This window comes from Tenrec ecaudatus, chromosome 18, assembly GCF_050624435.1.
Source record: "Tenrec ecaudatus isolate mTenEca1 chromosome 18, mTenEca1.hap1, whole genome shotgun sequence".
Lineage (NCBI taxonomy): Eukaryota > Metazoa > Chordata > Mammalia > Afrosoricida > Tenrecidae > Tenrec > Tenrec ecaudatus.
In genome coordinates, this window is record NC_134547.1 from 1,302,790 (window position 1) to 1,318,177 (window position 15,388).

Consider the following 15,388-nt stretch of genomic DNA (forward strand, 5'->3'; position numbering starts at 1 on the left):
TTGAGATCACTTATTGTTCCCTTGTCTCAGCATTTGTGGGATTCCCTGCTCCCTATTTATAGGCTTCTTTCTTTCTTTTTTCATGTATATCCATATAAGATAGACAGGATAAATAATCCTGAGGAGAAAATAACAGAGCTGATGGCTCCAGGGGGCCATAGGAAAGGACGAGGTAGAAGAAAGAATAAAGTCTTTAAAAATTGATTATGGAAAAAATTGTACAACTCTACTTGATATGAACTAACTATTAAAATATATGATATGTGGATGAAATGCCGTAGAAGTGTTAAAATGGAAACATTTAATAAATGTATATAGGTGGGAATTAATTAAGTCTGTGTAGATAGAGGATTTCTGTTGCTTTGATATGTATGTCTTATCTCTCATCATCTCATGTAGGACACTCAGGCTCAGAAGACAAACATTAGTCATTGGATCTGAGAGAATGAACGCCGGTGATTTGCTGTTTGGAATAATTCTCTTATTGCAGACTACACTTGGGCTCCTGGGAAATTTCTCTCTTCTTTACCATCTTATCTTCCTTTACTTCACTGGATGCAGGTCAAGGTCCACAGACTTGATTCTCAGGCACCTGGCTGTAGCCAACTCCATGGTACATCTTTCTAGAGGAATCCCCCAGACTATGGCAGCTTTTGGGTGGAAAGATTTCCTCAATGATTTTGGCTGCAAAATTCTTTTCTACGCTCACAGAGTGGGCAGGGGTGTGTCCTTCGGCAGCACCTGTCTCTTGAGCATGTTCCAGGCCATCACCATCAGCCCCAGCAACACCAGGTGGGCAGACATCAAGGAGAAAGCTCCCCAATATTTGGGCCTTTTGATATTCCTGTGTTGGATTCTGCACATGCTGCTAAATATAATTTTCCCTATTTATATAAGTAATAATTGGGGCAATAAAACTATCACAAACAGAAAAAAATTTGGATACTGCTCTTCTGTTCGTCACGACAAGACAGCGGATGCCCTGTATGCTGTACTGCTGTCTTTCCCCGATGCTTTGTCGTTGGCACTCATGCTCTGGACCAGCGGCTCCATGGTTTTCATCCTGCACAGACACAAGCAGCGGGTCAAAGACCTTCACAGGAACAACATTTCCCCCAGATCCTCCCCTGAGACCAGAGCCACCCAAACCATCCTTGTCCTGGTGAGCACCTTTGTTTCTTTCTACACCCTCTCCATCATCTTTCAAGTTCTTTTAGCCTCTTTTATTCACCCCAGTTTGTGGATGGTGAACACAGCTGCTCTAGCTAATGCCTCTTACCCCACTGCTAGTCCATTTATTTTCATGAGCTGTGACTCCAGTTTCTCTCAGCTCTGCTTTTCCTGGAAAAGAAAACTGAAATCCCACTATGTTATCAGAGATAGATAATTTTATGTTTTTGCACTAGGTTTAGTTGTTTAATTTTTCATCTCACAGAATCCATGCCAATGGAAAAGATTATATTGCACACACATGGATACATCTGAATATATAGAGATATGTGTCTGTGTAAGTGGCTGAGTGTGCATATCAGCCAAATTGTGCTTCTATATAATCAAGGAATCATAGTGCAAACATACCCAGTATGGAAAATAATGATCCTAATTACAATCACAATAAAGTTCTCTAATCCTATTTTTTTCACAATGGTATCTACTCGGTTAAAATGCATGGAATACATATTTTATTTTTTAGTGTATCAACACCAAGTTTTGATTGCCTGTGTATCCAAATCTACATAATCAAGCGATAGTTCTGGTTGACAGAATCAATTAATATATTTATACTTATTGTTATAATGGATAAATGTGGGATTGTACTCTTAATATTTGTTCTTCTAAGTTCTTTAAAATATGTCTGTACTTAGGAGGTTAAAAATGAATTCAATCTTAGATTTTAAGTGAGAAATTACAGCACAATTTAAAAACTGATCACAGTGTCAAGATAGTGAGTACTTCACCTATGCACTGATGACCTAATGATTATAACACTAATCTATTCGTCTCTCAACTAATAAGAAAACTCTTGGATGTGTAAATTAATAATTCATATAAAATAAATGTTAACAATGAAGATATAAGATACAAAACTGCATTAAATTTGCTTCCTTGTGTCTCATCCCAGCTGCTTCCTTTTATAGGTAATACCCTTTTTTGTATCTAAATGCAGGGATCATTGTAAACTCTCATGCATTACATATACATATATATGAGACATTGTTCAGTATAAATGTATTTTTTAAAATTCCATGGACCATTTTGACTTTCCTGTACTTTTTACCGTACTTTTATCTCCCATGCCTAGAACCCCCTAAGAAACTTTGATCTCTATACATTTATGTATTCTAGATAGTTCAAATCTCTTTTTGATGATTTGTTCTTAGTCTGGAAGCTCTACTGACACCTGCTCATTTGAGGTGACCCTGCTGGCACCAGTGTCATAACTGCCAGCACCACAGCACAAGAAAGCCACCATTGCATACCACACTGACAGACAAGTGGTAGAAGTAGTGACAGTATCTGAGAAAGCAGTTTCTCCTCTGTCACAGTTAAAGTGTCTTCTGATCCAAGGGATCCATCTTCCGGCACTATATCTGATATTCTGCTTACATTCATTAGGCCTCCAGTATCTGACAATGTCAGATATTCCAGTATCTATATGTAAGGTTTTCAGAGGCTACTTCTTCTAAAGTAGGCAACCTATTCCTTCTTCCTTGGCTGTTCTTAGTCTGGAGTTCTTACCCTGCTCACATTGGGTGATCATGCGGGCATTTAAAATTCCAATGACATAGCTTCCAGCATCACAGCAACATGACTAGCCACCACAGTATGACAAACTGACAGCCAAGTGCTGGATATATTCCAATAGAGTCAATTGAGCATGGTATCGAAATGGAGTGAAACTGGTAGTCATGGAGCCTCTAGGATCTTCATTTACAGACAGTGCGCAATATAAGATGAGAAGAAACAGCTACACAAATCTACAATTAGCAGACTCTGGAATAGACAAAGTAGGACTGTAGGAAATTTATAAAGAACACATAATTGTTGATATATTGGTGTGAGTGAGCTGAAATGGACTGGTTTTGGTCAGCATCAATAGAAAATCATATGGCTTATAAAGTATGCTTGACACACCAATATCAAAAGGAATGACACTGCATACATGGACAAAAGGGACATCGCAATATCTATCTGGAAGAGCAACACTGTCTGTGATAGGACTACATCTGTTAGGATTCAAGGAAACCCAATCAATGCAATTATTATTCAAATTTATGCATCAACCATGAAAGTGATGAAATGGAAAGATTCTTCCCATGCCTTTTGTATGAAATTGATCAAACATGCAGTAAAGAGGCAGGGTTATCATGGGTGATTGAAATGCAAAAGTTGGAAATAAAGGTGAAGGAACGATAGTTGGGAACTGTGGTCTTGGTGATGGAAGTAAAGCTGAAGAGCAAATGTAGACTTTTGCAAGAGCAATGATTTCTTCATCACAAATACCTTTGTTCAACAACACAAATGATGAATATGTACATGGATGTCTCCAGATTGAATGCACAGTAATCAATTGACTACATCTATGGGAAAAGACAACAGAGAAGCTCAATACCCACAGCTAAAACCATGGCAGAGACTGACTGCGGAACAGGCCATCAATGGCTCATATGTAACTTCTCGTTGAAGCTGAGGAATATGAAAACACGTCTGGGAGAGCCCAAATACAAGTTTGAGGCTATCCTACCTGAATGTTGAAAACATCTCAATAACAGATTTGACACACTAAACACTAATGGCAGAAGACTCAATAGCTTGTGGAAAAACATTAAGACCATCCATCATTCGTGAAGAAAGCGAAAAGGGAGAGAGAAGAGAAATATCAGTGTGGATGTCATTCGCGATTCTGAACTTGCACTTAATTGTAGAGTTGCTAAATCAAATGAAAGAAATAAAGTCAAAGAACTGGATGGAAAAGTTCAAAGGGCAGCGTGGGAAGTAAAAGTATCACAATACAGTGAACTGTTCATTGACTTTGAATTAGAAAAACCAAAAAAGTTTTCAGCATACCTTAAACTGCATAAACTCAATAAAAATTCAATTCTTGAAATGTAATCTTGAGAACAGAACTCAGAGCGAGAGCTCAGAGCCAGGGAGACAATTTAATTGGATTCTATTCTAACTGGCCAGGGGCGGGGGGATTAAAAAAATAAAATCCTCTGATCTAGTTAGGCACCAGCAATCTAGATAGGACAATAAGCACAGCCTCCCTCTCAGTGATTCTACACACAGCTAGGGATGTCCTGCCTGTCCTAGGGCCACACACGGGGCTGTGGGAACACCCCGCCACCCCAGCCCACCCTCCTATAGTGCTACATACAGCACAAGACAGCTATACCAGCGAACTCCAGCACCAGTACAGTTGTGGGAACTGACACCTGCCGCTAGTGCGATCCTGCCTTCGAGAGCAATCCCACCCTGCATCTGTGGAACCCTACATCAAGCAGGCACACCACCCCACTACCTTGAAGATGAGTTAGAACCCTTCCTGCCCCACGGACAGGTGAGCAAGTCTCAGTTATCACCTTACTTACCTCTCTATTTCCACTTTATTCGCTCGCCCTTCTATCTATCCTGCCGCAGTCGGTCTCAATGGGTTCCGGTCTGTTTTGTTTTTCTCCATATTTTTTCTTCTTTTTCCTCTCCTCTCCCTCTCTTTCCTATCATACGCCACTGCTGGCTTCCAGGCCACTACCCTCCACCTAAGGCAAATCATCCCAAATAGCAGGGGGAACGCCAGCCTGCCCTCTGTGGGAGTGCTGAACACCACATTAGGCAGCTGTGACAGCCATCTACAGCCTGCCGCGCAGTTCAGGAAACTTCCCTTGAACCTCTAAGGTGACCTCGCCAACTTGGACAATTCTGCCCAGCATCACTGGGTTCCTGCATTAAAGGGGCAAACCAACCTGCCATCGTGGGGCAGGGTTTAAACCCCAATCCCCATCTGTAGACAACTGGACATCCCTTGCAGAGGGGTAGTGGGGAGGAGATGAGTCACTTAGGGTTCAGGGTAGCAACAATGAAACTCAAAACCTTCCTCTAGTTCTTCAACGCCTCCTCCCCTCTCCCCCGCCCCCAATTATCATGATCCCAATTCTACCTTGCGGACCTGGTTAGACCAGAGGATTCACCGTGGCACAGTTGGGATCTGGAAACATAAGGAATGTAGGACAGATGAACCCCTCAGGACCAACGGTGAGAGGCTGATTTTTATAAGATATGGGCAAGTAGGACACATGTGGGAAACAAAATATTTAAAGTGTGACATGTTGTGTAGCATATAAATTGGAATGGTTATTTTTAAAATTTGATATTAGGATACTTCTCAAGCACTGAAAATAGCACAAGAAAAAAGTTATCCTGACAGCTTCATTATAGTCTAGAAACCTATTATCAAGTGAGTTTTCCATCATTGCTGTTTCTCTACCTTCTGTAGGAAAAGCAGTCCCATAATCAATAGAACGCGAATATTCCCAGAGAAGAGGCAATTGCTGTCTCCATTAATGCATCATGTACCAGAATAAGAGAAGACATGTGTATTCTACCAACAACCATCAGATACATTATTTCTCCACACATTTCTATGATTCCCCTAGATTTGTCCTGCTCTTTATTGTACTGGTGTAGGTGTTACAGGCAGCAATCTTGACAATTCTTGTAATTCCTGTACAGCAGGTTGGACATCATATTGATTCAGATCCACAGCCTTTAAAGACCTTCAAACTTGGGTTTCCTGGTTACAATAGGATGAAACACCTAAAATCACTATTCTTGAGGATCACACTAAGAGCCATCGGTGATTCAGAGAAGATCCACAGGTCTGGGTCTCTGTTCTCAATCAACTGCGGGTCAGACCAGGGATCTACTTCCTCTTTGACAGTGAACAAGTTTGGAACCCAGAAGATTTCCTAATTCTAGTATGAGCACTAACCCTGACCCTGATCTGGTCCCCCATGTACAGACTCTGTCGCTCAGACTGCATGAGAAAACACTCACCTGACTCTTTACTGCTGCCAGGACAGGAGTCTCAGTGTGGGGGTCATAAACTCCACAGCAAGTGTCTGAGGGAAGCAGTCCAATGCTGACATCCAGGTATTTGCGTCTGTGCCCCCTCTGCCCCATAGAGGAGAAATTATCGTCTCACCTGTTGTGGTGCTGACAGCTCAGGCGTGGGGAGATGAAAGCTTGTCTGGAAAGGTTTCCCCGGCTAGTGATGACAAAATCCAATTACAAGTTTCTGGCAAGTGTCTTTAGAGATTATGGAACTGTTTGGGAGAGGCACATTCTTTTCCAGGATTCTCGAGATAAACATGGTCTCCCATGGCGGGAGCAGACACATGCAGAAGTCCGACAGGTATAGAAGGTTGGAGTCTTTCTAGATTCCCTGCTCCTCTGAGTTCTCCTGCTGCACACCTTTTTCTCATCATGAGCCCACGAGCTGCGCCACCTTGTCCACTATCCACGGAGAAGAGGAAGCACACAACAGTATGAAGAAGGATTTTGAAAGAGATTCAAGTAAAAAATAGCACATGATCGCACTGACTTAAGGAATCGCTGTACTCGCACAATTCAATGTCGGTGCCAATGTGTAAGATAATGTAGAGGAACCTGCTCTTATCTTTACAGATTGAAAGGGTTTTAGAGGGGGAAATCACAAGAGAAAACTTATGTTCAAAAAAAGGCAGCCAAAAAACTTACGTTAAAAAAAAAGGCAGTCCCTGCAGCTTAGATTGTGGGGTCCAGAACTGTACTAAGGTTGGGCCTCTATAGTCACTAGGTCTCATAGCCAGGATGCTTGTGCAGGATCGCACAAAGGGCAATTTACAATTTGTGAGGCATACAGTAGCTCATTAGTTCATGCTGTTCAAAGAGGAGAGGACGAGGCTTGGGGAAATTAAGAAGGTGATCTTGCAAGTGCCTCCTTTCTGCAGCCTTGGCCAGAGAGTAAGAGGCAAAGTGTCCGTTTCGTCTCAGGCAGAGAGCTAGACCAAGAGCTGCTTCACTCGGCTCCCTTATATGAGCTGTTATTGTCCTTACACGACCTGGGCCATGAAACATGTTGATCCTGTCCCATTTGCCTGAGGAACAAACAGCTTTTTGCCCACAAATATGGACATTACTAAGAAAATATTCACTGCAATATTCATGCCTGCTTTCTTTTTTTTTAATTTTAACAATTTATTAGGGGCTCATACAATTCTTATCACAGTTCATACATATACATACATCAATTGTATAAAGCACATCTGTACAGTCCCTGCCCTAATCATTTTTTTCTCCTCTTTTCTTTTTTTACATTTTATTAGGGACCCATACAACTCTTATCACCATCCATACATATACATACATCAATTGTATAAAGCACATCCATACATTTCATGCCTGCTTTCAAAGGAAAGTCTCAGGAGCAGATGAGCATTTAGATAGATTCTACAGTTGCTTCCACAGTAGGTACTGACCCCATGCTTGCTGCTTGCTTAAGCACTCAAGTGCTAACTAACATTTCAGTGATTTAAAGCCATAAACCAGCATTCTGATTAAGAATCATATTGACAACACCGCACACCGAAACACAATAGTTGGATTTACTCCAAGACCTTGGAAGTTTGGAGTGTCCTCTGTGTGCAGAAATATTCTTTCTGAGCATAACTGCAGTTTCGGCGCCCCAGTCCCACTCCCATCCCTCCTTTACCACCCTACCCAATTCTCTTTAGATCAATCCATTTGTGCTAGCTCACCTCAAAGAGCTTATATTTTTAGATCTCTTAGTACAATACAAAATGATGTTCAATCTGCACCCAAGGCAGAAGCCTCTTCTACACAGAGCACTTAGATTTGGAGAGAGGGCTTGGCTTGTTGACACAAGAAAACAGTTCACAGGATTGTGAGAACTAGTAGGCCAACAGAGGATAGTCTGTAGAAAAATGGGATTTATCAACAGTAGTTACCCCAGATTACCTATGCTTCATTTCAAGTTTAACAGGTAAGCCCGAAACTGACAGACCAGTTGCCATTCGGGTGGCTTATTGTGACACCACATGTGTTAAAGTAAAATTACAGTCAAAGGGGGTTGCCCTGGATGATGATTTGGTCACAAGGCCTTCTTCCAACATACCTTTGAGTGTGTTCCAATTGCCAACTTTTTATTTAGTAGTCAAGCACTCATCTCAACACCACCACTTGCTGAGGAATCCATTCTGAATCTGGTAACCCCATGATTCAAGAGAGAGCACAACTGTCCGACAGAGTTTCCAAGTCTGAAGTCTGCAGAGAAGCACAGCACCATACCTTCCTTCATCCTAGGAGGTTGGTGAAATGGAACAGAAGATATTGATTAGCTGTTGAGTCCCTAACCATTGTACCAACAGGGCTCCTTTAGAAAGACATAGGAACACCTATTGACCCATCTGCAAATCAAAAGTCCACGGCCATTGAATAAATTCAAACTCACTGTGACTCAACTGGGCAGAATGGAAGATCCCCAGAGATTCTGAATAGGAGCTAAGTGCTTAGTCACTGGAGCACCAGGGTTCCATAGCAGTGCATAAACCTGACATTCTCTGAACAAGTTGGTCTTACTAATGCTTGGTTTAGTTTTATTCTAGGCCCTCCAAACTCAATCCCATTCTGCTCTGGGATTTTGGAATATACTGTGCCCTCCTCATGGCACTTGGTCATTTGGTTCCTCCCTAAAGCTCTCCTCGAATGGTTCTAGATGAACATATGCCTTAAATGCGAGTGCCTCCGAGTGGTGCAAACAACTAATGCACTCAGCTGCTAATCAGGAGACCAGACATACAAGGACAACCCAGTGTGCCTGGAAGAAATACTTGATCATTTACTCGGGAAAAATCAGCCACCAAAAATTTTATGGATGAAAACACAAGACACAAGAAGAAAGTAGTCTATAGGATTCACAGTCCTTGGTGACATCATCTGTCCTGAGATTAGAAGAACTAAACAGAATGTCAGAGTTCTCCCATTGTGATTTGACATAAATCATTCACCCACTCAGAGTTAATAGTTCTAATTGGAAGGTACAAATTGTTTGACATAAAGGTTATGTTGATACTCACCTGGCAGGGGAGATACCATGATCACGAAGGTGGTTTTCCCAGGGCGAGGCTTATCCATTGCACTCTGGATGTTCTGACCCCTGCGATTTCCCCAAATGTGGGAAACTCGACTGCATAATTTGTGGTAGTTGGGGACTGCGTTCGCGCTCTCCCCTGGTATTAAAAAAAAAAAGGTTATGTTGAGACACACATTCAAGAATGGCCACTTGTCTGAACGTTTGCCATAGGGTCGCTTGAGTGTTGTTGTGATGCTGGAAGCCAGGTCATTGGTATTTGAAACACTGGCAAGGTCACCTAATACGAAGAGGATTCAGAGGTGCATCCAGACGAAGAACAGACTACAGAGAAGGACTAGGCTATCCACTCCTGAGGGATTACCCACCTCGTAGATAATAGTGAACTATGTCTAACAGTGTGAAAGATGAGCTCCTCAGGTTGGAAGACACTCAAAATGAGATTAAGAAAGACCTACCTTTTTTCTTAAAATAAAGTCAATCATAATGACATGAATGAGGTAAATTCCCAAGACCTTCATTTGCTGATGGACACTGATTCAAAATGAGAACAGCTGAGATTATCAATTACTAATCAGAATGTAGAATGTAAAATGTATGAATCTAAGAAATTTTCAAATTGTAAAAAGTGAAACAGGACCCAAAAGATCAATATCTTAGGCATTAGTGAACTTCATGGACCAGAATATTCTATTTTTAATCAAGCAGACAACTATATGGTTATTATAGTAGGAATGTCAAATTCAAGAATGATGGAGAATTCATGATCAAAAAACCATTTCACGATCTAGCTGAGTATACAATGCTATCTGTGATAGCATAATTCCTATAAATCAACGAGGAAATCCCCTTTAACCCACTATTATTCATGAACCAACCACTAAAGCTAGTGATGCAGAAAGTAAAGCATTCTACCAACTTAATCAGTGTGAAATTGACCAAGAAGCAATCACGATGGGTCATTACACTGTGTAATGCCAAACCTGTAATCAAAGAAGGAGCAATGCTTAGAAAAAATGTGCTTCGTGATAGAAAAAAAGCTGAATATCTCATGCTAGAATTTTGCAAGACCAATGACGTTTCATTGCAAATACTGTTTTCCAACATCATGAACAACTGAATATATGGACTTCACAAGGTTGATTACTCAGAAAGCAAATTGACTACAGCTGTGGGAAGATACCGCGAAGAAGCTCATATTAGCATCCAAAATAAGGGTAGGGATGACTGTGGAACAGATAACCAATGGCCAACACGTAAGTTCAGTTAGAAGTTGAAGAAAATTAACATAAGTCCATTGACCAGGGATGTGAATAGTCTTTCCCTAATACAGAGGGCATTTGAAAGTGGACTACTGCAAATGTTAAACTCAAAGTCACTGCCATCGAGTCAGTTCTGCTTCCTGGGCCCATGTAGGGCATAGTTGAGCCATCCCTTTGTATTTCTGAGGCTGTGAATCATTGTGAGAGTGAATGACCTCATCTTTCTTCTGAGGAGCAGCTCGTGGGTGTGGACTTCTGACCTTGTGTGGGTGCCCGACCCACTACACCAGCAGAGCCCTTGCTGCAGAGATACTTGCGTGAAAATTCAATGTTTTAACTTACGTTTCGCCGTTTAATCCATGTTTAATTCATTCTACTTTTTATTCACTTGTGGGTTTCTTATTGAAATGTTTCTCTTTTCTTTCTTACTGGTGGTTTGTTTTGTTTGCTTCTGTTGTGTAATTTCTTAAACATGAAATTCAGGTTGGGTAAATTTACAGTGGCAGTAACTAGGTTAATATTGTTCAGGATCATGGAAGAGGGGCTGGAGGAAATAGGGAACTAATAATAATGAGAACAAGAATGGGAAAATGTTCTTAAATTAATGGGGTTAATTGCACATCTCTATTTAATAGTTAAACCATTTAACTTTATGATGCACGAATCACATATTATGAAACTGTTAAAGAATAAACATAAAACAAGTTGACAATAGCCAAAATACAACCTTCAGTATATCCCATCTCATTTTCGAAAACATCTCAAAAATAGATCTGACTTGTTGAACATTAATGACAGAAGACCGATGAGCTGAGGGATGGCACCAGGAACGCCACACATGAATCTCACTGCCTTTGAGTCCATTCTGCGTCATGGCAGCCACACAGGACAGCGTAGAACTGCCCCTGCGAGATCCTGAGACTGCTACTCTTTACGGAAGAATGTGGGTTTAGATGTGAAGGGGAGGCAGGCACCTGAAAAGCAAACTGATCAAGATGAAAATGGGAAAGACTGTGACGTATTGGGGCAGGCAGTGGACTTGTAAATTTAAAAAATACACACACAATAATTCACACCCATCAAACCTGTTTGGAAGACATTCATAACGTCATCTGATAGACCTGGAACTATTTATAGGCTTAAACACTTTCCCCATATTATATGTCTAGCTATATAAGAGAAGCTGGATTCTCTGAAAAGAATGTGGGATCAGAAATGGAGGAAGACTTCTTCAACACCTGTGATGTCCAGATGACACATCCTTGCTTGGTGTATGTGAGGAGGACTTGAAGCACAAGGATTTCAGCCTTCAGTATGGATAACAACTCAGTGCACAGAACATCCAAATCCTCACAACTGGACCATCAGGCAATATCAGGATAAGTAGAGAAATGATTGAAGTTGTCAAGAATTTTGTCTTGTGTGCATTCACAATCACTGCTCATGGAGGCAGCAGTTAGGAAATCAAGACAAATTGTTTTGAGTAAATCAGTCTCACAAGACCCTTTGAAAATGTTGAAGAGAGAAGATGTCACTTTGAGGTGTAAGGTATGCCTGATGTGAGCTTCTGTGCATGTAAGAGTTGGACATTGAATAGGAAGATCAAAGACAATCTGTGCACTTGAACTGAGGCGTTGTGAAGAATATTGCAGGCATCTTGAACTGCTTTGAGAAGAAACAAATCCGTTTTGGAAGAAGGACAGCCTAAATGTTCACTAGAAGCCAAAATGATCAGTCATCATTTCACAAGCTTTGAGCATGTCAGAAGGGACCAGTCCCTGGAAAGGGACATCACCTTTGGTAAAGTAGAGGGGGAGCAAAAACAGAGGAAGACCTCAAAGAAAATAATTGATACAGTAATTAAAACTGTGGGCTCAAATATAAGAATGATTGTGGGGATAGCACTGGACTGGAAGATTTTCATTCTGCTGTACATCGGGTCACTGTGAGTCAGAACTGACTTGACAGCACCTAGAAATGACAACTGGGATAGGGCACCGAAGGTCAGATGTCACATATATTAATGTAATCTTATTAATGAATATGTAAGAATGGGCTTGTGTAATTAATATTATAAACAATACCAGAAATCTTTTGTGGTTCAAGAGGAAATAAATAGATTAGTATTGTAATGTTTCATATATTTTCTAGGTAGATGCTAAAGGTGTTCAATACCTTGACATTGTGATCAGTTTTTTAAAGTATGTTGTAAAGTCTGGTCTAAAATTTAATACAGATTTGACATTCAACATCCACAGAGAAAGGTAAAATTTAGACATATTTTAAATAACCCAGGAGAAGATAAAAATAATTCATAAATATTATGAAGACCACAAAATAAGTAGGATACTGAAATCCCAAATCTATCCATCATAACAGGAAACATGTATTCATCCTGTCAACATCAAATGTGGCTTAACTATGTTCTATTGCCTATCTTTTCAAGCAACACAATACAGCAAGAACAAAGGTATAAAAATTAAATCAATACAGAGATAATACATTTTTTGTATTATAACCAAATGAGAAAGTAGCATGGTGATATAAATGTCACATAAGTCAAAGATAGGGTTTCACAAGTTTCTTGTTGTTATAATTAGAATCATATTTTTATTTAAATTTCCATGTATTACAAACACAATCTGCCTAATAATGAATACACACCTACCTTTGCATACACACATCAAAGTCTACTGAAATATATCCATGAATGTATAATGAGCTTCACCATGTATTTGGATATTGTGTTATGAATAAACAATAACTGAATGTTATGCAAAATACAGAATTAGGAGATTCTAATAAGATAAGGAAGAGTCCCGGTGGTTTGCTAGGTGCAAGGTCAGCAGTTCCAAATCACTACCAGTTCCGATGGAGAAAGATGAGGCTTTCTACTCCCATAAAGAGCTACAGTCTCTGAAACACCCTGGGAAAGCCCACCCTGCCCTACAGGGTCATTAGGAATTAGAATTGACTACACAGCAGTGAAGAGGTTGGTTTTTTTTAAATGTACAAAACAAGGGGGATTCATTTTCCTTATGCAGGTCAAACATTGTTGAGAGACACGGGAGTCACCACTCATGAGAATAAAAGGACTGGTGGTTGGGAAACACACATCACTTAGTGTAGACAGGTTCATCATCCACCAAGTGGGATGAAAAACAGAAACTATAACAAATTGAAAGATGATGGAGAGGGTGTAGAAAAACACAAAGGTGCTCACCAGGACAAGGATGGTTTGGGTGGCTCTGGTCTCAGGGGAGGATCTGGGGGAAATGCTGTTCCTGTGAAGGTCTTTGACCCGCTGCTTGTGTCTGTGCAGGATGAAAACCATGGAGCTGCTGGCCAAGAGCATGAGTGCCAACGACACAGCATCGGGGAAAGACAGCAGCACAGCATACAGGGCATCCGCTGTCTTGTCACGATGAGCACCAGTGCAATATCCAAAGTCTTTTCTATCTCTGGTGGTTTTATCGCCCTGATTGCTACTTAGAAACATAGGGAAAATAACACTAACCAGCATGTGCATGATCCAGCACAGGATTATGGAGACGCCCATGTATTGGGGAGCTTTCACCCTGAGGTCTGCCCAACTGGAGTTCCTGGGGTTGATGATGATGGCCTGGAAGATCCTCAAGAGCCAGGGGCTGCCAATGGACACACCCCTGTCCACTCTGTGAACACAGAAAAGACTTTGGTAGGCAAAATCATTGAGGAAATTCTTCCTCCCAAAAGCTGCCATAATCTGAGGGACACCTCTAGAAAGATGTACCATGGTGTTGGCTACAGTCGGGTGCCTAAGAATCAAGTCTGTGCACCTTGATCGGCATCCAGTGACGTAAAGGAAGATAATATGGTAAAGAAGAGAGAAATTCCCCAGAAGACCAACTGTAGTCTGCAATATGAGAATTATTCCTAATGTCAAATCCCTGGAGTTCGTTCTTTCAAATCCATTGACTAAGGTTTGTCTTCAGAGCCAGAACATCCTACATGAGAAAATGAGACATAAGACATATGTATCAAAGAAACAGAAATCCTCTTTCTCTGCCTACCATTAATTAATTACCAGTTAGACACGTGGATTAAGGATTTTATTATTTTAACACTTTGCTATTTCATCCACATATCATACAATCCAATACTTCAATCATCTCATGATGAGTTATACAATCTATACTTCAATCAATTTAAAAAATATTTTCTCCTTAGTCCTCATTGTTATTTGTGCAATATTATTTTCAATTTTGGCATAACATATACATAGCAAAACATTCTTCAGTTCAACAACTTCCACATGTACAATTCAATGTCCCTAATTATATGCTTCATGTTGTACAACCTTTATTGATATGCCTCTGCAGATTGTTCTAACCCCTTTAAAATAAACTCAATGCCCCCTAAGCAAAAAATCTTCATTCTGTACCCATGGTGACCCTAGGTCAAGTTGGGTCTCTTGGTTTCTTTTCTTTTTTAATAGCTCTTGATATAATACTCATATAACATTGTCCGTAGTTAAATCACTTTTTAAAGCGAGTCCTATATACCCAATCACATTTCTAAAACTCCTCCTCCATCCCCCGTTCATTGATTGCTCCTCAATTAGCCTCCTCCTCCCACTCTTCCTGAGAAAGTATTGTATCAGTTATTCTGTCTCTGCATCCACTTCTTTTGTGCTGCACAAACAGGGGAAGCTAACAGAAACAGTAAAAATCAAAACAAAACAGAAAGAAGAAAACAAAAATAACAATAATAATAGACAGCTAAAAATAAAATGGAAGGAAAAAAATCTAAACAATATTTCAAAAACCAGAGAAATTTCTGTCTTGGAAAAGCTGAGAAAAATGTGAGCCTAGAGCAAATTCAGGTTGGGTCAAAAGAGAGATCCACTGACCAAGCATTATATGATGCATTGGTTCGATCCGCCATAACCAAGTTTACAGTGACCTCTATCTTGGAATCCTCTCCTGTGTCGAGAAGG

General features: G+C 40.5%; 2 protein-coding genes and 1 non-coding gene across 3 annotated transcripts; 2 read left to right on the plus strand and 1 right to left on the minus strand.

Moving 5' to 3' along the window:
• Positions 1-368: 368 nt before the first annotated feature.
• On the plus strand, positions 369-1,387 carry LOC142432560 (vomeronasal type-1 receptor 4-like). Its single transcript, XM_075537787.1, has one exon. It carries the CDS (start codon positions 446-448, stop codon positions 1,385-1,387), a length of 942 nt encoding a protein of 313 aa, XP_075393902.1. The 5' UTR covers positions 369-445.
• A 7,739-nt stretch (positions 1,388-9,126) lies between these two features.
• LOC142432815 (U1 spliceosomal RNA) lies at positions 9,127-9,290 on the plus strand. The gene has a single exon (XR_012780920.1). It is a non-coding gene; the product is annotated as a U1 spliceosomal RNA (small nuclear RNA).
• Positions 9,291-13,384: 4,094 nt separating this feature from the next.
• LOC142432562 (vomeronasal type-1 receptor 4-like) lies at positions 13,385-14,837 on the minus strand. Its single transcript, XM_075537788.1, has 2 exons — positions 14,834-14,837; positions 13,385-14,367 (listed from the first exon to the last, which is right to left on the minus strand). Exons 1-2 carry the CDS (start codon positions 14,835-14,837, stop codon positions 13,385-13,387), a joined length of 987 nt encoding a protein of 328 aa, XP_075393903.1.
• Between the last annotated feature and the right edge of the window lie 551 nt (positions 14,838-15,388).